The sequence below is a fragment of the Sinocyclocheilus rhinocerous genome, unplaced genomic scaffold, assembly GCF_001515625.1.
Source record: "Sinocyclocheilus rhinocerous isolate Xijiao unplaced genomic scaffold, SAMN03320098_v1.1 scaffold671, whole genome shotgun sequence".
NCBI classification, from domain to species: Eukaryota; Metazoa; Chordata; class Actinopteri; order Cypriniformes; family Cyprinidae; genus Sinocyclocheilus; species Sinocyclocheilus rhinocerous.
The window spans coordinates 164,519-188,106 of record NW_015625021.1 but is presented as its reverse complement, the minus strand read 5'-3'; the positions used below and the strand labels follow the sequence as shown (position 1 = coordinate 188,106).

The 23,588-nt window shown below is 36.5% G+C and overlaps 2 protein-coding genes across 6 annotated transcripts in view; both read left to right on the top strand.

The window, feature by feature from the left end:
• The window catches only part of LOC107747102 (cAMP-specific 3',5'-cyclic phosphodiesterase 4D-like), a 35,007-nt gene extending 30,665 nt beyond the window's left edge, over positions 1-4,342 (top strand). For all 5 annotated transcript variants that reach the window (XM_016561539.1, XM_016561531.1, XM_016561557.1 and 2 more), the window contains 4 exons: positions 1,065-1,219; positions 1,977-2,099; positions 2,253-2,435; positions 3,486-4,342. In XM_016561539.1, coding sequence (XP_016417025.1) covers positions 1,065-1,219; positions 1,977-2,099; positions 2,253-2,435; positions 3,486-3,890 — 866 coding nt within the window. In that variant the 3' untranslated portion in view covers positions 3,891-4,342. The remainder of the gene's footprint in view (positions 1-1,064; positions 1,220-1,976; positions 2,100-2,252; positions 2,436-3,485) is intronic.
• A 4,117-nt stretch (positions 4,343-8,459) lies between these two features.
• Positions 8,460-22,310, top strand: LOC107747073 (ras-related protein Rab-3A-like). Its single transcript, XM_016561500.1, has 5 exons — positions 8,460-8,536; positions 14,359-14,586; positions 18,758-18,876; positions 20,557-20,681; positions 21,859-22,310. The coding sequence occupies exons 2-5, from the start codon at positions 14,359-14,361 to the stop codon at positions 22,047-22,049; spliced, it is 663 nt and encodes a 220-aa protein (XP_016416986.1). The 5' UTR covers positions 8,460-8,536; the 3' UTR covers positions 22,050-22,310.
• Positions 22,311-23,588: the final 1,278 nt, after the last annotated feature.

Below are 23,588 nucleotides of genomic sequence, written 5' to 3'. Positions count from 1 at the left end.
CTCCTCTATGCCCCGCCTTTCTGAAACGCGTCGATTTTTACAAAGCTCATCGGTCAGAAAAAGCGAGGTGTGCTGTGATTGGCCAGCTATCCAGTGCGTTGTGATTGGCCTACACTGCTCAAAACTCGCGTTTGATCAGTGGCAGATCCTTTAAATATGAAAACGTACTTACGTGAGTCAGAAGTGCTGGCATTTTAGTCTAATGTTACTCTCCCAGGATCAGTAAACAGTCCTCCATAAAATGTGCTGCACACATCTGAATATTTGGGTTGAACTGTTCTGGAACAGTGTTGTAAATACAACTTAACCACTGATTTCTAGTCGTGTCCTCTTTTGGAAGGCCAAACAAAGTAGTTTCACACAGCGGGCCTGAGTGAGCGGAGGCGGGCGGGCTTGCGAACGGCGCGGCCGGTGGATTCGACGAAGGAGCTTGTGGCAACCACATGTGACGACCCCGGGCTGGACTCCGCTTTGGGGGCGTGTTAGAACGAGCCGTTTTAGGTAGGCGTGGTTGACTCTTAACTTTTATAAAGAATATCTCTTTGGATTTGAGACTTTAGTCTTTGCAAATTTACAGATCTTCTTTATGCACCAAGAGCTTGTAACACTCCAAAGAGAAAGGAAAAATTGAAATCGCGTCATATGACCCCTTTAAAAGTGACAAAGCACAAATCTTATTGCGATTTTTGGATGGTAGGCACGCTACAGATAATGTTTAGTGAAGTTCACGCATCAGCAGAAAAGAGCGCAAAATAAAAGACTGATCTGGAGATTTAAGAGTCCATATCAGTATCGATTCAAAACACGAAATCGATATTGTTAATCCAGCACTAGCGTCCACACAGCTGACGTTTACTTGTTGTTTAACCACAGTGTTTAAATAAACTAGACACTGACAATGTCAAAACGCACCATCAGAGAAACGCTAATTCAACGTCACTGATTCAGTCAATAATATTGGCCCTCCAGAATTGTTAAAAACTCCCTGTTGCCGAAATTTCAGTGCATCAGTACTAAAAACCCAGCGGGACCTTAGCAGGTTGTTTTTCTCTTCACTCTTTCAGATTCTGAGCTTGCTCTCATGTACAATGACGCCTCAGTGTTGGAGAACCATCACTTGGCTGTGGGCTTCAAGCTTCTCCAGGAGGAGAACTGTGATATCTTCTGCAATCTCAGCAAGAAACAACGACAGTCCCTACGACAGATGACCATAGATATGGTGAAGCCTTTACACGTTTATTACGCAGCTCTCTGAAATACTTGATTCTGATTGGTCAGACACAACATTCCGGGGTCTGTTATTCGCCCAACAGCTCGGAGTGTTGTGGCTGACCAGGAAAGACATGCTCTTCTGGGTATTTTAGGCTGTCAGTTCTTTCACATCTCTCATATCACATCGCTGCACTCTCGTTCGTTTCATTTAAACACATCTGCCATCATCTTGCACTTCAGTTATCGATTGTACTTACTGTAAAACAAAACCGGAGGACTTCAGTATTAATAGTAGGCCTGCATTTAAGTGTTCATCTTTGTTGCCAGAACGATTGTTTTGTACACTGTAATGGATTTAAGATAATAAACAGGTAGGAAACTCATACAGGTTTGGAACAACTTGAGGGTGAGTAAATTATGACAGAATTTTCATTTTTGGGTAAACTGTGCCTTTAAGGAAAACGTAAAACAGTTAATGGTTTATTTCACAACCATAACCAGATGTCTGGTAGTAATGATGTATGAGCGAATGACTGTTTCTAAATGATTCATTGAGTTAATGAGTGATCTGTGACTCATTTGTGAATCAGACTACTGCGGTGTGTCTTTGTTGCTTTATTTCAAAAGACTGAATGACGTGGAAAAAAGCCACAAAGTTTGAACCCTGATAAAAACATATGAAGTAAAACAAACCTTTGTAAAATGTCACATTTCAAAAACTGTTTTTAATGCTTCTAATATCAGGTTTCCTGTCGTCTCTCCAGGTATTAGCCACTGATATGTCCAAACACATGAATTTCCTGGCTGACCTGAAGACAATGGTGGAAACTAAAAAAGTGACCAGTCTGGGAGTCTTGCTGCTGGACAACTACTCCGACCGAATACAGGTACTGCAGTCTCACTCTAGCACATACACTACAATTCTTTACTAAACAACTCTATTTAGGTCTACTTTTGGATGGCTAGTCAACTATTTATTGGCTTTTCAGCCCTGTTTGAACAGCTAAATTATAAAAAAAAATCTTTCTTTTCTTGGAAAGGTGCTTCAGAATATGGTTCACTGCGCAGACCTCAGCAACCCCACAAAACCTCTGGAGCTCTACAGACAGTGGACAGATCGCATCATGGTGGAGCTCTTCAGACAGGGGGACCGTGAGCGTGACAAGGGCATAGAAATAAGCCCCATGTGCGACAAACACACAGCTTCTGTGGAAAAATCTCAGGTATGATTATGTCTATTTTAGGGGTTTGCAAGCTGGGGTTTGGGAAGGTCACAAGGGGGTGCTGCAAAAAATTGAGAGAAAAAAATGAAAAGATTACAATAATTTTTTAAGGCAAAAGTAATGTGTGTACTTACGATATTAATAAAATATGTTGTGTAAATATAGATGTAAATAAAACTTATTTTCTGATAACTCTTTTAATAATTTGAGAAATTACAAAAACCAAGTCTTTGTAATGTCACATTTAATATTTTCTCACACTGTATAAATGGGTTTTTAACTGTAAGAAAAAAATGCATTTAGTTTTAATAAATAAATTAATAAACAGTAGAATATGCATGTAAATAAAAAGTATGTTGAGATACTGTTTTTTACTAAGAAAAATATCACATTGTTTTTTCTCACACTGTCATTACATGAAAAAATATAGCTGTATAAAATTGAGAGAGAGAAAAATGTGAAATATTTCAAAATTTCTTTTTTACAACTGTCAAAGTTAATATGTACATTTAAGATGTTAATAAAAGATGTTTAATATAATGACTCAACATTCACTAAATTTCATGAAATAATGACATGAATAGTCCATATTATTATTATTCTATTATTATCAGTAGTTTTTTTTTTTTTTGGAAGAAAATTCTGAATTTAGTTTTGTTAATAAGTAAATAAACAGTAGACTTCAAATTTTATGAATCTGTTTTAATAATTTGCAAAATGGCAAAAATTTCAATCTTCACGGTATTACTTAATATTTTTCTTAAACTTTATAAATAGGTGTTTATAGATTAAAAATGTCTAGCTGTAAACTGAGAGAAAAAAAGTGAAATTTTACAAAAACATTTTTTTCACGGCTGTCAGAGATAATATATGCATTTAAGATATTAATAAAAAGATGTTATGAAATTGACATTCACTTAATTTCTAAAATACTAAAATCATTTTCAATCAATTAATGAGTTTTTCATTGTTTAAAAAAATCAGCATTTAGTTGCCTGTCCTTTACTATACTGTACTAATGACGACTGTGTTTAATCATTGTTTCTTAAGGTGGGATTCATCGATTACATTGTCCATCCTCTATGGGAGACATGGGGTGATCTGGTCCATCCCGATGCTCAGGACATTCTAGATACATTGGAGGACAATCGCGAATGGTACCAGAGCATGATCCCACGCAGCCCGTCGCCCACCCCTGAAGAGCAGGACTCACGGGCCACGCTGGGCATCGCAGGCTCGGCCGGGGAAAAGTTCCAGTTTGAGCTGACTCTGGAGGAAGAGGACGGAGAGCTAGAGGCTGAAGAAGAGCACACAGATAAAGACCGATCAAGGACTATGATGGACCCCAGGCATGCGCAGACGTCCCCTCGCGGAGTCGCTCCTGTTTTAGACAGCAGCGAAAGAGAACTGGACCAAGAAGCGACCAGCGTATCCATCCTGCAGTTGGAAACTTAACAAGGCCCAGTACTAACAGTGCTGCTTCACTTGTGTTTCTTAGTTGCACTTAGAAATATTTTGGGGTTGAGTAGAACAACCATACACTAAAAACTAAAAAGACATTGGTTTATCTGACCAAATAGGCCTGTATTTTAAAGCTATATTGTGTCCCAGACACAAAGTTTTGCATAAGGACTAAGGGCCGAAGGTGTAGATGAATGTTTTCGTGGTCTCATGTGACAGTCACATAGAGAAACATGAGTCTTCCCTTGAGTGACTGTCCATGCCAACTGCAGAGGAAAGCTGATTTACTCATTATGTGAACTTTTTCACTCGACTCTAGGATATTTATTATCTTGAACCTTTTTAATAATGGATAACTTAATGCTTTTGCTTTTTTTGCCACTGAGAAATAACTTAGTCGAATGAAACGGTACAGTTGCGAGAAATATTAAGGCAAGACACCACAAGTGAATGGAGTAAAACATATTAACTAATAGATCACCATACTTCTCCAGCTGATTAATCACAGTACATTAGTAATAATAATTTAGTATTTAATGTTATGTTAAAATATGTAAACGAAGCATTATATAATTAAATGATGCACTAATTTGCTTACATTTCCAGAACAGAAATCAGAACATTGAATTAAAAGTTCTTAATTTGTTGTAAAAAACATTTATCTGTAAAGACTTGATAGAGTCTTCACTCCATAAAGCAGAAAATTCTGTCAACAGCCAGAAAAATAAATAAATAAACTCAACATGTTTTTAGAAATATGTATAAATATAAATAAGGTGATTACAGACCGTAAAGCTTAGTGTATATAAGTGATACTAAAGTGAACATTTCTGGCTCAGTGTTTAAAACAGCCTTAAAAATATATTTTGTAATTGAAATCTACAGACATAAAAAGATCAAATGTAATAAATAAACACTTAAATCTGTATTTTGGATGTTTTCTTTCCACTAGTCTGAAAAAAAATACATGTTATATGGAAGCAAAATGTAAAACAAACAATGGTTTTGCTTGTAGTGTCTTGCCTTAACAGGTTAGCGATAAGATTGTGATTGTTAACAACCTCAGGATAATGTTGATTTCTTTTTAATGTAGCAAGACTCCAAAGTGCAGTCACTAAACTATCTGTTTATAATCTTGTTTTGAACAAATAAGAAAAAATGTCATCTAAAAGCCAAAACATTGGGCTCATTATTAGACGACCGTACGGAGAATCCCTTTACAAGCGTCTTTGTACTGAAATACCTTTATACCTCTTGACACATTAGCACTATGTAGACATAATGATCATATCGATAGAAACAGGGTTGAGATTTTAACTGATTTATGAATAAACTCAAATGATGACAAATGTAAACTCCCCTAAACTCAAATCAGTGTTTTACAGTGATTTACTCTGCTGTGCCCATGTTAGAGATTGTAAAATTGGAGATTGCCTCCACTGGGGGCTATCAAGAGCTGAAGTGGATCCCACATCTGGTGGATTTAAACAGGAAGTTCTGGTCTAGATCAGCACAAACAATCCTCACATAAAGAGCTGTGGCTAACTGATCCTTATAAGATCCTGTTCTCATATTGTCATCATTTTCAGAGATCTTTGCCTCAATATATTCCATAAATATGAACCTGTTTATATACAGTCAGAAGCATGCTTTACAAAGGAGATAGGAGAAATTACATATAGGAGGAGAAGTGTGCAATTTTTTTTATTATTTTAATTTGAATATAGTATACTAAACTGAGTTCAGAGAAAATTGTGCACCAAATTGACCAAATTTTAAATGACTATTTCATTATAAATTCTTTTAATAGTTGGAAATCGTGAGATTAATCACAATTATTGTTTGGGTAGTGCATATGTAATCATTTTGCTATATATAAAGAATATTTTATTTATTGGGGTTTGACTACCTCTTTTTCTGACCAATCACAGATGGGGATGTGTTTGGGGAAACCCGTTTGAAAATGATTATTTTCATATACAGTAGCCCAGAAATGAGAAACTTCATCTTTCGTTTGTTAAGAACATGGAACCGTGATACATAATTATTTTATAATTAAAAAATATTCCCTACTTAAAGGGTTAGTTCACCCAAAAATGAAAATTAGGCTGTGTTTTACTCACCCCCGAGGCATCCTAGGTGTATATGACTTTCTTCTTTCAGACGAATCCAGTCGGAGTTATATTAAAAATTGTCTTTGATCTTTCAAGCTGTTTAATGCCACTCAGCGGGTGTTGCATGCATCAGTCCAAAAGAAGTTAAATAAAAAGCGCCCATCCATAAAAAAAAAAAAGTGTCTCACACGGCTCCGGGGGGTGAACAAAGGCCTTCTGTAGCGAATCGATGTGTTTTTGTAAGAAAAATATCCATATTCAAAACGTAATAATCACTTTAATCTAGCTAGTGCCAACAGTTGCACACGGAAGCAGTTCCGGGTGGATGACGTATGAGGTCGGCATTGCGCATGCGCCGGTGAGTCTCGTGAAAACCAACGTTTGTTTACAGGAGCAAAGCAAGCAAAGTTTCCTTACTTTAGCAAAGGAAAACCAGTCTCCTCTTGGCTTATATCGAAATCCTCTGACATTCTTCTTTACAAATCCTTGTTTTGTACTTCTAATTAGTGACTGTTGTTTTGTTTTGATCTCTCCGCTGCGCTTCCGCGTGCGTCACTTCTGAGTGATGCATGCGCAAAGCTGACCTCATACGTCATCCGCCCAAAACTGCTTCCGTTTACAACAGTGAGCGCAAGCTAGATTAAAGTGATTATTACGTTTTGAATATGGATATTTTTCTTACAAAAACGCATCGATTCGCTACAGGAGGCCTTTGTTCACCCCCCGGAGCCGTGTGAGACACTTTTTTTTTTTATGGATGGGCGCTTTTTATTTAACTTCTTTTGGACTGATGCATGCAACACCCGCTGAGTGGCATTAAACAGCTTGAAAGATCAAAGACAATTTTTAATATAACTCCGACTGGATTCGTCTGAAAGAAGAAAGTCATATACACCTAGGATGGCTCTGGAGTGAGTAAAACACAGCCTAATTTTCATTTTTGGGTGAACTAACCCTTTAAGAGTAGTCAGCAGTGCTGAAGAGAATCTGTAGCCAGATTGATGCTAAAAGTGTCATTTCATCCAGTAGCCTTGGCCACACTCATTCTCAGAGATCAGAAAAGCCAGTGTAGAGCCTTAAAGCACATCCCTTCAGTGCCATTACAGCAGTGACTGTGAAACATTCATAGTGTCTTAAATTAATTTTGCTGTATGATATTAAAAGAACTATGTCTTCTTCTCTGTAATAATGTGTAGTAAATTTATATGCGTCTTCTGTATGTCATATTACTGACATTGTTAAAGATATTTGTTCAGTTTGTTTACAAGTCGAGGTCACATATGTTTCAGATAAAGTTGGTTTATCAGTGTTTCTGTTCTCCACTGTCAGAGCCAAAAATACTCAATTTTTAATTCAGATTGTTCTGAATAGCCAATAAAAATAATTAAATAAATAATATGGGGTTTTAAGCAATCATTCATAAAGACCAGAAATGGGTACAAATTTGGCTGGATAGCTTTGACTATGCTAATGCTAACCACGTCTCTCCAGTTATTACAGGCCTCTACGGGTTTGATTGGCTATGAGGAGTATATTTTTGGTCCATTTTTCTGGAAAATAAAAAATGTAGGTCATTTTAAATACATATCAATTAGGTTAATTTTGTCGATCTTCAACGTCACACTAATATATAACCTACAAACAGGTATGAAATAAAAGCCACAAAACACTCATTTTAAATTGTTCGGGACGTGTAACGTTGATTAAATTATCGTAATTTGCGTTAATATTAATTTAAACACTAGATGGCGATAAAAGCGCATTGATGCAATTTCTCCTACCCTTGTTGCATTGTTTTTCACTGAATAATTTACTTAGTTGCAGTATAATAATAATAATTTTTATTAGCTTACATATAATAAATATATGTAATATAATAGTAAATAATATTTTGAGGATATATGCTTTTGTCAATAAATTAAATTACTGCGTTGTACACTTTTTCAGGCAACTAAGGAGGAAAATTCACCATAAAATACAATAGTTAGCACAATTTTTGTCAGTGCAGCACAAAATGCTAACAGCTAGCCTACAACTATCATCAAAAAGTGTATTGTTTAATTTAGGTATTATTTTTTATGAGTTTACATTAATGACAATAATAACTATACTGCATTTGCGTTAACCGTGGATGCCATGGTGATCTGTTATAAGAAACATGACCAACAAAAAAGAGTCAAACATTGGTTACATATCAGTGTGGCGAAAAGGACACTGACCTGCGCCGTTAATGTAAACAAATCCCTGTGTCAGTTGCTCATTTTCTGCGACCATTTGAATTGATTAATTGTGGAGAGACCGAAGCCGCGCTCCTAAATAATGAATGATGCTGGTTTTAAAGCGTCTTGAATATTTTACGTCCTGTGGGAGGGACTGCATTGTTAGAGTTAGTTCTCCGAGCCGTCAATCAAAACCCTGACCCCGCCCCCTCTTGGCGTCACACGTCTTTCAAGTGACGTCAAAGTGTCTGCAGGTTTTGGAAGAGGCGCAGTATTGGCGTAAGTGACGCTTAAAACGGCTTTTACGGTAAGTCAACCGCAGTAATACGCGTTTGAAATATTTCACGCTAAATAATTTGCAATCCTTACCGCATGTGTGTGTTTTCCGCTGGGAAAGGAGGCGAAAAATGAGCGGAATATAAGAAGAATAACCTTCATTTGACATGGACATCGCGCATCCTATGCTTCTATTTATACTCCCCTTGAAACACACATCTGCCACATAGCCTTTGAAGCCTTGGCGTTACATTGCACGGATTCGTAAGATTGTTTGCCCCTTCGGTTTTTTATATCTAAATGAGAATAAAGGCTCGTTGTGTTCTTCAGCATCGTCTCAGAAGATGGTGAATCAGGTGAAAATATCCTCCGCAGCAGCAGCGTGGCATGTACATGTGCTGTTTCCTATTATGTAAGGATGCTCTGGTCTTTTACTGGTTATAATTTTACTTGAATTTTATGTATAATATGCTAGTATAACTATAACATTGTATAGGCTAGGTCTCACAAAACCATTCATAATATTGCACATGCGTTTTGTTGCGCTAGTCTATGATATGTTTCACCATCATTCAGCAAAACTGCTGTTATTGGTCATTATGTCCTGGATGCTTCGAACCATTTTCTCACGTTTGCTACTGTATATATTGGTTGCTTCGTTTATAAACGTTTTAAACCAGCCTAAACAGGCTTGGTGGTCTTCCAAGCTGATCTTTTGGCTGATTTCAAAGTGGTTTTGGTCACTTTCCAGCTTGGCCAGGCTGTGAGACCAGACCTGCTTAAACCATCTTAGACTGGTTTTAGACTAGGCGTTTTCTTTGATCTGGGTTATCTGACTGGTATTTTGAAGCATATCAGCTTGATGGTTCTTGGACAGCGCAGCTCTAAGCACACAGTGTCCAGTGCTGTAGGTCTTGATTACCCGGACTTTTGCATTATTGAGGATTTGAGTCTAAAGGAAGAGAAAGGTGCTCACTGGAGCAGACTGTAATTGCTGCTGAAACCGGCTATTTTACAATGATATTTAGCCATAAAGATGTGCTCCGTCTCCCTCCCCAAGGTGGTCTGGCAGTCTGTTTTTGTTAGGCTGAAAGAGCAGCTGGTCTAAAAGTTAGCCTCTATTTTTAGTCTGCTGGAGCCCTCTGTTATCAGGAGAGATGCTGACTTTAGGATGCTTTGGTGCTCTGCGAATCTTTCCGACACACCAGACGCGGTGTGCTGAATCGCAGATCAGCTTCCAGGGTCTCCTGAGGAGAAGCCAGACCTTTTTGTTGAATTTGTCCTGCGTCTGGTGCAGTCGCTTTGATTGTGATGAACACGCATAGAACCAGGCCATGGTTGAAGGGAATAATTAAATGTGTCCAAATCTCTAATACAAGTTAGAACGGGAACATTCTGTTTTCTCTTCGAACATCAATGAGTTCTTTCTATCTAAAGATCATGTTGCCCTTAACCCAGAATTTGATGCCAATCTCTAATCCCAATGAACCTTTTGCTAGAATCCAAATGTCTGTGTTCAGAATGAATTCTGGTTGCTTTATTGAATACTGTGCAGTACATGTGGCCTCCAGTTATGCTGGGGAATCTTTTTGTAAAAGTATTAAAATGTACTCTACTCACCGCCATGTTTATACAAACTTATATATATACACGTTATTCTGTGGATCACTTCAGTTTTATTGTAATTGCATGGAAATGAGCAACCTCCACATTCATTTTTCCTTTTGTGTTTTACAGAATTGAAGGAATTTTTGTATTTCATAACATTAAGTGGTCCGTCAAAATTATGATTGAAGTCATGTTAAATATCACAACTGACTTGGCAAATGTTACACTCTAAATATAAGGTCAAGCACATTGCATTGTGGGACACGGTATCGAACAGTCTGTTCGGTTCTGTTGTGTACTGTGCACAGTATGCATACTATGTAATGTAAAAATAGCAAGCATATGGTAGTGTGAACAGACTCCGTATGGAAGTGTGAATACAGACTCTTGTGATAGAAGTCTGTCACGCTGTGATGAACAGGAATGTTTAAGGTGAAATGTCAGCTTTGAATCTCTCTTTCTCTCTTATATTGGTGTATTTGTGTTTGAGTTAGAGAGAGGCTACTGTATGTTGTGAATGGAATGGTAGTGTTTTGTTTTTTTTACTAAATACTTTGTGTATGTAAATATACTGTACTGTATAAAAAACAGTAGTTTAAAAAAAAACAGAATGCATTATCTGATAAAGTATTATCTGTATCAGATTTCTATTTCAAATAAATTATGTTCTTTTGACTATCTATTTATCAAAAAATCCTGGAAAAAAAATATTAATCAGCACAACAATGTGTCTTGAGCAGCAAATCAGCACATTCGAATGATTTCTGAAGGATCATGTGACACTAAAGACTGGAGTAATGATGCTGAAAATTCCTCTTTGCATCAGAGGAATACATTTAGTTTAAAATTTATAAATATACATTTTTGCTGTATTTCTGATCAAATAAGTGCAGCTTTTGTAAGCATAAAACACTTAATTCAAACACATGAAAAAAAAGGTACAGAGTTTGAACAGTAGTATTTGTCTTTGGCGGTCTGATAAAACAATGAATCAAGGTTGAAGGCATAAAATTGAATCTAATATTATCTGTGGTTAATGACACTGAAAATGAAAAGTCAAGTTGAGTGCATTGCATTATGGGATACAGTAAGATACACATTATGTTTCATTGAGTACTGCACATGTTGGTATATATAGAAGGTCATACAAGCATTTCTGTGCATACAAAAAATATGCAGGCTTATGCGTTACGAATACTGCAGAAATGGTTTAATAGCATGCTGTTCCTCCATATATGTTTGAGCATGTGTATGAACCGACTTGAGACAAACATCAGTCTGATTTGACATTTTACTTCCTCTGTCAGAATGAGTTTAATTTAAGGTTTGGAATGGCCAGTTAGTTCACATATGAAGTACAATCTTCCTGAGACTGATAAGAACTATAAAACATCTGCCCTTGTCAGTGTGAAATGCTTGCACAGTTTCAGCTCTTCAGCATTTCCTTTCTTTGATAGCTCAATGTGTCTGTCAGACATCCGTGAGATCTGATTATTGCTTTTCACTTGATCCCAATCTGGTTTTCCATGCTCTGTTGAGTCATTGCAGTACGTACAGCGTGGAAGCTCATGTTACATTTGTCCTCCAGATCTCTTTAACTCTCTTTATCTCTTTCTTCCCTGCTCACCTTCAATATCCGACCTGGTGCTTGTCTTACAGAAAAGAGTAATGAGTAATCAAAGTTACCCTTTGAGGAATAGTTAACCCATAAATGAAAATTTGCTGAGCATGTACTTGCCAAGCCATCCAAGATGTATTGTAGATAATTTCATCAGATTTGGAGAAATCATCACTTGCTCACCAATGGATACTTTGCAGTGAATGGGTGCCGTCAGAATGAGAGTCCAAACAGCTGACAAAAACATCACAATAATACACAAGTAATCCACACCACTCCTGTTCATCAATTTACATCTTGAGAAGCGAAAAGCTGCATGTTTGGAAGAAACAAATCTATTATTATGATGCTTTTAACTTTTGCTTCAGGCTCAAATACAAGCCCTCCAACAATAACATTACTTCCTCCAGTGAAAAAGTCATTTGAATCAGGAAAGAAACATGCACAGATCAAGCACCGTTTACAAGTGAAAACAGTCCAAAACCGCTCTAAACAAATGTGTGGGTAAATTTTGATGTGAAAACAGAGGATGGGCTTTTCACTGGAGGAAACATTATTATGAATTATGGACTCACATTTTGTCTGGAAGTGACTTTTTGAAGTTAAAAACGTCTTAGCTTCACAAGACATTAATTGATGTTTTGAAACTAGAGTGGTGTGGATTATTGTGATGTTTTTATCAGCTGTTTGGACTCTCATTCTGACGGCACCCATTCACTGCAGAGGATCCATTGGTCAGCAAGTTACATAATGCTAAATTTCTTCAACTGTTCTGGTAAAGAAACAAACTCATATATATATCTTGGATGGCCTGAGGGTGAGTGCATTTTATGCAAGTGTTCGTTTTTGTTTTTCTCATTAAAGGGGTCATATGATGCTTTTTTTAAAGATCATTATTTTGTGTATTTGGTGTAACAGAATATGTTGACATGCTTTAATGTTCAAAAAACACATTATTTTTCAAATACTGTACATTATTGTAGGTCCTCTATGCCCCGCCTCTCTCAAACGCTTCGATTTCTACAAAGTCCCTCCTTCCGACAAGCGCAGTCTGCTCTGATTGGCCAGCTGACCCAGTGCATTGTGATTGGCCGAACACCGCAAGCACTCGTCGGAAATGTAACGCCCCTTACCATAATCACGAGCTTCATCTTTCAAAATAAATGTAAAGACAGAGCCCGAAAGGGGAACAGAGTTGCGTGACAGACACAGTGGATGAACCTTGTATGTGTTTGCAGCACACAAGCCACGGTTAAGACAGCTGACTTCACTGTGATGTGACCCCCTCTCTCTCTCTCTCTCTCTCGCTCTCGCGCTCGCTCGCTCGCTCTCCCTTTCTCTCTCTCTCTCGCTCTCGCGCTCTCTCTCTCTCGCTCTCCCTCTCTCTCTCTTGCGCGCTCTCGCTCTCCCTCTCGCTCTCGCTCTCTCTCTCGCTCGCTCGCGCGCGCACACACACACACACGATGTATCTCTTTGGTTTTGAGACTTTAGTCTTTGCAACTTCAGGGATCTTATCTATGCACAGTCAGCTTGTAACACTCCAAAGAGAAAGGAAAACTTGAAATCGCATCATATGACCCCTTTAAGATATTAATAGTGATTTGATGTATTTTAAACGATTACAGCCGTAAAGTGATACAATCACTCATTACAGCAGCTCGTGTGAACTTCAGATGGACATTAGAATGAGTCACTTGTCACATTCTGATGGAGGTGTTAAAAAGGGGGGGTCCCGTTAATTCAGAGGGTCCCGTGCCAAATATTGATCTGACACCAAAAGAAAATGTCAGATTAATACCATGGCCTGGCAGCCGCTCAGACGTTTCATTTTTTCCGAGTTTCTTGCCTGACTGATTTTCAGTAGCTGGTGACTCTACCGCTGCTGTTTGGTCACAGGTCTCAAGGGATGAGTGACAGGTAGTGAAATGGACAAAGATTCACTCAACCAAAGTCAATCCAAATAAACATTCATTTTGAAGTATAGAGCTTTTGCTTGGCGTGCCGTCCTCAGCAAGCTCCTAAATGTAGCCTAATAAATCACAGTGGCTGTGTTCCAAAACCTAGTTATCTGCCTTGCTGTCTGCTTAATACATAGGCAGCTATGTAGGAAAGCTCTATTCACAGGCAGCAGCTGCATGCGTCATACAAATAGTAGTATGGCAACCCTGGCATGAACTACAGGTGATTTATACAGTCAAAAAAACCTGCCTTAATGGCACTATTTTTAAAATTAAATTAGATTGTGTTAGTGTTATCGCATTAACTTTGACAGCCTTATATTGAGACGTGAAGTCTGACACTTTTTTTGACCCCTTTTGATTGACAGGATGGCCAATATTGCAGATAATTTGCTTTTATCAAAAGAAATTTGACCAGAAGAACGTATCTTAGAAGGAAGCGTAATTTTGGTGCTTTACAATGCTACAGTACATGCTAACGAATATGCATTTTACTCTCAGCTTTCATTGTTTGTCATTTTCTGACAGTGTTTTTTATGGTACATTTGGGAACATAACATCTGTGTTAATGGTTATAAACTGATGCCGCTATATGGCCTAAATGCCCCAAGACGTTAATAAGCGAACATATACGGTACAAACATTCTCTTTTTTTTCTGCATCCTCCAGATGGCTTCAGCTACAGATAACCGTTATGGACAAAAGGAGTCTTCCGACCAGAACTTTGATTACATGTTCAAAATCCTGATCATCGGGAACAGCAGCGTTGGAAAGACCAGCTTTCTGTTTCGTTATGCAGACGACTCCTTCACGCCAGCATTTGTGAGCACAGTGGGCATCGACTTCAAGGTGAAGACCATCTACAGGAACGACAAGAGGATAAAACTGCAGATCTGGGTGAGATCATGGAACACATCTGTGCCAGTTTAAGGGCTTGTTGTGGTCATTGTTTAATGAAGGCAAGAAGAAGTAAAAGGTGTTTTTTGGATAAAAATCATATAGCAGCTTATTGCATTCTAGCTATTTTCTTACTGGAAGGTCCAGAGTAGGTGATTCGTTGAGAATGATTATACTGGTGTTTAAGTAAAGTCATTGATATTGATTATTGATATTGACTGTCTCATTTCAGACTTATAAATCTCATCGAAATCTCAGAAACAGAGCTTTGGCTTAATGGACAGGGACCATCTGCTGAGTTTAATGTGTAAAATTGCAGAAAATAATTAAAATTTTGATAGAAATGCCATAAACCTAAATATTTTAAATCAACTAATGGAGCAAATCAACCAATTAAGCCATTATGGTTTAATGGAGAAATGTTGTGGTCACTCAAAAAAAAAAAAAAAAAAAGGCCTAAATTTAAGATTTATGTTATTTGAATTGCATATAAAAGTTCCATCATTCCAAAGGTTTAACATAATCAAACTAATAAACTTAATGTGATGCATATTTGTCAATTAAACAAAAATGAAACGGGTAACATTTCTGTAATAGTACTAAAATACTAAATGTGTTTGAAGCAATAACCAGGTGTATATATTTGTCATCCAATTTGTTTCAATCACATACATTTTATAATTGAATATTGCTTGTTTTACATCTAGCCATATTTTAACCAAATTGTATAGTTTTCACAATGAACATATTAATGCAGATTCTCAGCTATTTGAATTAATGCATTAAAAAATCATTTAAAGGGGTCATATGATGTTGCTAAAAAGAACATTATTTTGTGTATTTGGTGTAATGAAATGTTTATGCAGTTTAAGGTTTTAAAGGGGTCATATGATGTTGCTAAAAATAACATTATTTTGTGTATTTGGTGTAATGAAATGTGTTTATGCGTTTTAAGGTTCAAAAAACACATTATTTTCCACATACTGTACATTATTGTTTCTCCTCTATGCCCCACCTTTCTGAAACGCGTTGATTTTTACAAAGGTCATCGGTCTGAAAAGTGAGGTGTGCTCTGATTGGCCAGCTATCCAGTGCGTTGTGATTGGCCGAATACCTCAAGCGTGTGACGTAGGCTTGCCACGATAGACGGTGCTGACGGTGATACCGTTGTTAAGCCGCAGCACCGGTTACATCACTTGCCCACCGCGTCACCGACCCCCACCGTCGTTTTGATTTTTTTATAGTAATAAAAATCATTTAGTTCAGTAAAAGAACAGACACTACAATTAAAAACTGAACGCAGCTGCTCAATGTAGCGTGCCGAATGACAGTCACATCACAGATCAGATTTCATTTCTCCAGTGAGGAGAGCGAGTCGAGCTGACTGACAAGAAGAGTGAGGTGAGACAGACAAGACGATCGCGGATGATTTAGTTTCCAAATGAAATGCAAAAGCGCCTGTTTGGCCGTATTTTAGATTTTGAAAAGCCTGTTGACTTTTGCCATTTATCTAAGGTGATTTTGGAAGTTTTTTTAAACATTCGTTTCTTATTTAATTGGTTCCACAGTGTTTGCTGATTTTTACATTATTTAAATTTTGTGTAATTTATTTATTTTATTTGACATCAAGGTGTATGCCGTTATGGCTTATACAGTATGATATAGGAAAATATGGAGCTCATACTCGAGGAGGAAAAACACTTCAGTTTTTTATGCGAGTTTTTATTAAATTTGGTGAAGTTGCTTATATTTATATGACAAAAAGTAAGATGAAATACTGATAGCTTGTAATGTAAACTCAATAAGATCTTTATATATAGTATAACTTACATAAAATGCATATAAATCTTAGTTGTGTTTCCTAATAATATGTCTTAGTAAGATTAATATTTAAATGCTTAGTTTTAATGATAAAACGCTCTAGTTTCAAAACATATAATACAATGCAATAAAATAATTGATAATTTATCAAAAGTTTTATGATCAATTTTGATACTCACATTTTGAGTGATTTTTCTAATAAAGTAAGCCTAAGTTGGTTCAGTCTGCTAAGTGTTCATCTTGAAATATTACTAACAATATAAAAGATATTCTATTTACTTAATAAAAATCCTTAAAGATTTCAAAAGACGTATCTCAACCTGAAGTTGGCCATTTTTAGACACTAAAAGGCCTTTTACTTGCTAAAAAAGTATCAGTCAGATGACAGAAGGCATGTAATAGTAGGTTTTTCATCAAAGTTTTGATCATGTTGATGATTTAGAGGCCTTGTGTTTCAAATATGATAGAGTACACTTTATAAGGTTGATCCAATTTTGTGCAAAAATGTCTGATCAAGTGATGTCCCAAGAGATGTTAGGAATTGCAGTTACTATGGCTTACAGTTCATTTGTTACACTAGAAATGGAAAGTCTAGTCAAGCGCAGTATACCATGCAGTGTGCTCTTTTGTAGTCTGCATAGTGCATCCCATACTATTTGATTTTTTGCTTGGCATGGAAGCCAAATTTAATTTGAGCATAACGGTGATTGTTTCACATAATGCTCCGTACGGTTCAGAGACAGTGTAACAGAAAACAGAAACTCTACGCTGGATTGCAGCATACTTGTGAAAAGATGCTTATGTATTACTGTGGTATCAGAGTCAGGAGCCAAACAGGGTTTGATTACAGATCTTGGTATATTAATAGAACCATCAGTGCTGCTCAGGAGACACCATTTTGCCCTTGTGAAGTCTCTATAGGAATTATAGGTTACGTTTGTGAGGATTTAGTCTGTTAATTTATTACAGTAGTACTTAGCGGATGTGTGATGTATCAATTCTTCTCTATAGACAAACTCATAGTTCTGGCATACTAATGTTTCTCTCAGAAAGTCTTTTGTGGTTGAATCAGCTGGAGTTGCTCATATGACTTAAATATAACCAAGTAGTGAAAAACAGCAAAAAGAGCAAAGTTCAGCAAGATGAGGAGCTTGCACACGTAATGGTATAAGATTTCTTACAAAAATACTTTATTTAGAGGCCAAAAATCTGCAAAGTGCTCATAGTGCAAACTAAAAACGGTTTCTTTCTATGTTCTTGCAGGATTTGTGAAATAAAGATTATTGAATTTCTTCCTCCTTTTTTAAAAAGCTGTAGTTTGTTGTCAGTCCCTAGACATGCTTGTTTGGCCTCCTGCGTAAGTCGGGCCTGTAATGACTGAATGGAGTGTGTTCATATAATTAACAGGCTCATTTCTCTGGTGCAGTGATGCAGAGATCAGTTCCTTAATAGTGGATGCTTATTGTTATACTTGCTCTCAAGTTTCTTGATAGGAGGAGCTACATGTAAAAACCAAAACCACGTATAAATCCTGTTTTCCTGGTTATGTGAAAAAAGTGCAGATGGTCAGTGAAGGAATATTCAAGGGTTTAGTACAACTTGTAAAGTCGACAATATGCTGTTGTTTACCACAGAAAATAATTTCAGTTTTTCCCTCAGTTTGTAATTTTTTATTTTTTTTTGTAGGTTTTTATGTCTAAATCGCTGATGCTCGCCAAGGCTGCATTTATTTGATCAAAAATCAGTAAAAACAACTTTAAAGCACCATCTATTTAATATATTTTACAATGTAATTTATTCCTGTAATGCAAAGCTGAATTTTCAGTCTTCTACTGGAGTACTCCAGTCTTCAGTATCACATGATCCTTCAGAAATCATTCTAATATGCTGATTTGCCGCTCAAGAAACATTTCTTATTATTATCAATGTTGAAAACAGTTGTGCTGTTTAATATCATTGTGGAAACTGATACACTACCATTCAAATGTTTGAAGTGAAAAAAGAAGACATTAATACTTTTATTCAGCAAAGCTGCATTAAATTGATAGTGTAAAAGTAAAATAAATAAATAAATGTTGTTCTTTTTCAACATAGATAAGAAATATTTCAAATAATTGAACACCAGTAATAAATGGTGATAAATTAGTATCAAATCAGCATATTAGAATGATTTCTGAAGGATCATGTGACACTAAAGACTGTAGTAATGATGCTGAAAATTCAGCTTTGCATCACAGGAATAAATTACATTCTAAAATATATGAAACAGACGTATACTGTATTTTGTAAAACATTGGTCTTGCATTTGTTCCTATTTCATCTTGTGCATTACTGGTTTGTTCCTTCACAGGACACAGCGGGACAGGAACGCTACAGAACCATCACCACCGCCTACTACCGTGGAGCCATGGGCTTCATCCTCATGTACGACATCACCAACGAGGAGTCTTTTGCTGCAGTGCAGGACTGGTGAGTTACCTAAACATGCAAAACAGCATGTTCTGCGTGTGTGGATGAGTGGCGTAGTTTCGTCTACTACACAAACTTAAAACACATGACACTTGCTGTGTTTTCAGCGTCTGCTGTTTCAATATGTGAGAAATAAACACATGAACTTCATCTCCAGAGCTGCTCTAAGACTCACTTCAGCAGCTTTACACCGTTTTATTCGAGAAAAACTATCGTCAAACACGCACTAGATCTCAAAGTTCTTTACAACAAACTGCCAAAATAAAAGTTAGGTGAAACAATTATCACAGAAATGTATTACTATTGTAAAATTAATAATAATAGTATTATTTTTAAGGGGTTATTATCAAACAAGCTATACATTTTTTCCATCCATGTTTTCATTTTTCGTTTGCAGCATTATATTTGACAAAAAAAGCAATGTTTTGTTATAAATTGTTCATTTGATTACATTTTAAATTGTTAGCAATGTATTAATTCATTTCATGAGACAGGGATTTTTGATGATACATTCATATTAAATCAAAACACAAGAAAAAAATAAAATGGAACAGAATTTAGAAAAATAAGAAAAGAAATGGGGCTTCTAAATTAGAAGGTACTACTCTGTGATTATTGCCAGAAAAGTGTCCCCAACTAAGCAAGCCAAAGGCAAGAGTGCCAAGTAACCAAAATTCCATCAGTATATCAACTAACAATGAAAACACGGATTCTAGGAGCACAATTATAGCTAAAATATATTTAGACTTTTTCTAAGTATAAGTCAAGTATACTTAAATGTCATTTTAAGTATATTTCTGAGAAGTACATAAAGCCCATTTCTGAGAAGTACATAAAGTAGACTAAAAGTATACTTTCCTATTTTTAGTTTAAAAGAAGTATACTAATAGCACACTTGAATAAACTTCTTTTTCGTAAGGGTATGCATGTTAGTTTTGTGAATTGGTATGTTTCGTCATGCAGTGAAGAAATGTAGGGCTGAGTATCTTTAGCATAACAGTGAAGGCTAACACCATGTTTCCTGATGATATCTCCCAAGGGTAACATGTAAAGCATGAAAAGGAACGTTCTTAGTACTGAGCATTGTGGTACCCCATACTGCACTTGTCATCGATATGATACCTCTTCTTTCACTGCTACGAATTGATGATGTTCAGATAAGTATGATTTGAACCATGCCAAAGCAATCCTGCTAATGCCAATTTTCTAGTCTATTCAAAAGAATGTTGTGGTCGATAGTATCAAATGCAACGCTACGATCCAGCAACACTAATAAAGAGATACAACCATGACTGGATGATAAGAGCAGGTCATTTGTAACTCTAGTGAGAGCAGTCTCAGTACTAGGATACGGTCTAAATCCTGACTGGAAATCCTCACAGATACCATTTTTCTCTAAGAAGAAACATAGTTGTGAGGATACTGCCTTTTCAAGTATCTTTGACAATAAAGAGAGATTTGAGATTGTTGAAAATTATGAACAGTCAAGTTGTATTAAGTTAAGTTATTAAGTTCTAACAAACATGTGGAAAGCATTTTCTTTCCCATTAATGGTAAATGAATATTGTGATGAATATAGATATCGCATGATATGGAAGAAAAACATTGTGATAATAAAGTTCAGCCCTAGAGGAAAGTTTAACAAGCAAACATTTAAACAAATCTGACTGTCTCTGGCAGGTCCACACAGATTAAGACGTACTCATGGGATAACGCCCAGGTGCTGCTAGTGGGCAACAAGTGTGACATGGACGATGAGAGGGTGGTGGCCTCTGAGAGGGGACGACAGCTCTCCGAGCATCTCGGTAAGTCGTGTTTGCCGGTTGGCACAATATATTTGGATATTCACAGCAATAGTTTCAAATATACTTTCAGATATGAGCCTCATATTTAAGGAAATATCCATTTGCTGATAGATACCATATTTTGCAAAATATATGTCATGTTTTTCATCATCTGAAAAGTCCTGGAACTTACACCGTATGGAAAAGTTTGGAATTTGACTTTAGTCATTTCTGTAGGTCTGGATAAGTATGGAAAGAAGAAAACGAGTATGGAAAACTATTTGTGTTTCTGGACTATTGGCCCTGTTCTTTTTTTCTAAACTGTGAAATTGAGAAATTCTAAAAATAAATTCACCATATAAGCAGAGTGTTTTGTATGCCGTTTGGAGCATGCAGTCAATGCAGCCAAATGTTTAGTGATAGTTTAACATGACTGAATGAATTCAAAACGCATATTATCATAACGCAAAACTGTCTTTATCATAAGCAAGTCTCTTCGCTAAAGCACAACCATTTAAATCAGACTGTACTTTGCTGTTTGGTGATCATGCAACAACAAACCAGGATTACAGTATCAAACCGCTATGTCAGAGGTAAATATAAAGCGTTTTAGGTTTATTCTCATCATGATATAGCTTCGAGAAAATCAATGCATATGGTGAACATGTGAGATTGAATCTGCGATGTGCATGAGAAAATTAATATTTATTCATAGAGAATGTATGTTCTCTATTCTTATTTTATTCTATATTATTATAAAAAATAATAACTTCTATTTATTTTCTATCTACTTTTTATTCTTCTAATTGAAAAAAAAACACCTTGCTACGTGTACTGCGTAAGACTAACCGGGACTTGTCACAACACACATATATTTTGTTGCTCTTTTGTTGGTTTGATTGCTTCTATCGTCCTCATTTGAAAGTTGCTTTGGATAAAAGCGTCTGCTAATTGATTAAATGTAAATGGCATAATAGCATGCATAGTCACAAAGTGACATACATGTTAAAAGGTGGATAAAAGATTTGAAATATGGTCTGAAAATTTTACAAAGAAGTTTGAGTCTGGAAAAGTATGGACTTTTTTAAAATTTGATAAAAAAAATGATAAAATGTGTGAACATGCTGCTATTGTAGGCAGCTCATTGGGTTTTAGAACAAGGCCTTGGTCTTGACTTGGTTTCTTCTTTTATCCTCAGGTTTTGAGTTTTTTGAGGCCAGTGCCAAGGACAACATTAATGTTAAGCAAACCTTCGAGCGACTGGTAGACATAATTTGCGAGAAGATGTCAGAGAGCCTGGATGCCGCCGATCCTGCAGTGACGGGAGCCAAACAGGGGCCGCAGCTCACGGAGCAGCCCACCGCTCCACACCAGGACTGCGCCTGCTGAAAATCCCACGGCTCTATCTGCACTGCCTTGCACCAACACACAAAAACCACCCGTTTAGGTATTTAAAAAGAACAAGAAACATAAAACCCTCAGTTCCCATACTGCCTTCTCTGGCCACACCCTCTAGCCCCTCCCCTTCTTCTCCAAATAATCATTTTGACATCTCAAACTTTAATGATATTATTCAACATGCAATCCATTCCGTTTAAGCGCACTTTAAAGGGATAGTACACCTAAAAATGAAATTCTGTCATTATTTGCTCACCCTCATGTTGTTCCAAACCTGTATAAGGATTGAACACAAAGGACATTTGAAAAAATGTGTTTAACCAAACAGTTGCTGGTCCACTTTTACTCCCATAGTATGGAAAAAAACAACTGTTTGGTGACAAACATTCTTTAAAATATAATCTTTTGGTGTTCAGCAGACAAAAGAAACTCATACGGGTTTGGAACAACTTGAGGGAGCATAAATAATGACAGAATTCTCATTTTTAGGTGAACTATCCCTTTAAGGGTTTAATTGGGCCTGAAATTCTGATTAAGCCCACATTATGTTTTAAAGACTTTATAATTAGGCCTAAATTTAAATTTTAGGAGTGTGTAATTAGGCCTTAGTTTGGCATAGCACACAGAATCGGTTAAGTTTTCGATGCCTTCATTTTACTTCATATTTTAACATTTTTCTTCTTTTACTCTTCCATATCCTTAAATTATTTATGAACAAATATAAAAAAGCGAAATGGACAGATTTCTGTATATTTATTCCAAAAAGTGTACATAATGAATACAGTTCAGTATTTAAATAATACAGTTAGAAATATATATCTAAAACGTTTTGGTTCTTTTTTTGAAATTCTGACAAATATAAAGAAAGTTAGAGAAGTCAATGCTGTTTTCATGGTAATTCTTTGCAGTGCTCGTCACAAACCTTTCTTGCTTATTTGTATCGGTGACATTGTGTCTTGTTCACTGCCTTGCCTCATGTAATTTCAGTCCCGGGACTGAAAGCCAGATATCATACACAAACATTCCTTAATGTAAATTTGCATGGAAGGAAATAAAGCCATTTAGGCAAATAGTGGTAGGATTCCTTTCTCAATGCTTCGTTAGGTCTAGTCAAGTGTATTTCTAGTCAAATCCGAGTTTGATTTGCGGCCATGCTGTTGCTTATTTCATTATAGCAGCAGAGCCATAAGCTCGACATACTTACTATCAACAATACTCTTATACGCGCTCAAAAATTAGCAAAAGTTACTGAGATTTTGACTGGCATTTCCCATGATGACTTTTTGGACTGGCGTGTCCTGTGAAAGATTTGATGTGGCTACCAGGCCTGCAACTATAATGCAAAAATCAGTTTGCAAAAAAATGCCCATGTTAAGTATTAATGTTTACATGTGCAAGATCCTCCCTGATTATTCCTGCATCTTTCCTTTGCTATTCTGTTTTCCTTTAGTGAAAACTTACTGTAAATACATTTGAGTCTTTGGTTTTATGTGTGGACTGTGTTGTATCGATTTATGGTCTTTAAAAAAT

Coding starts and splice junctions, on each gene's coding strand:
- LOC107747073 (XM_016561500.1), top strand. CDS start 14,359: ATGGCTTCAGCTACAGATAACCGTTATGGACAAAAGGAGTCTTCCGAC. Junction 14,587..18,757: donor GGATAAAACTGCAGATCTGG/GTGAGATCATGG, acceptor GTTCCTTCACAG/GACACAGCGGGACAGGAACG. Junction 18,877..20,556: donor TTTGCTGCAGTGCAGGACTG/GTGAGTTACCTA, acceptor TGTCTCTGGCAG/GTCCACACAGATTAAGACGT.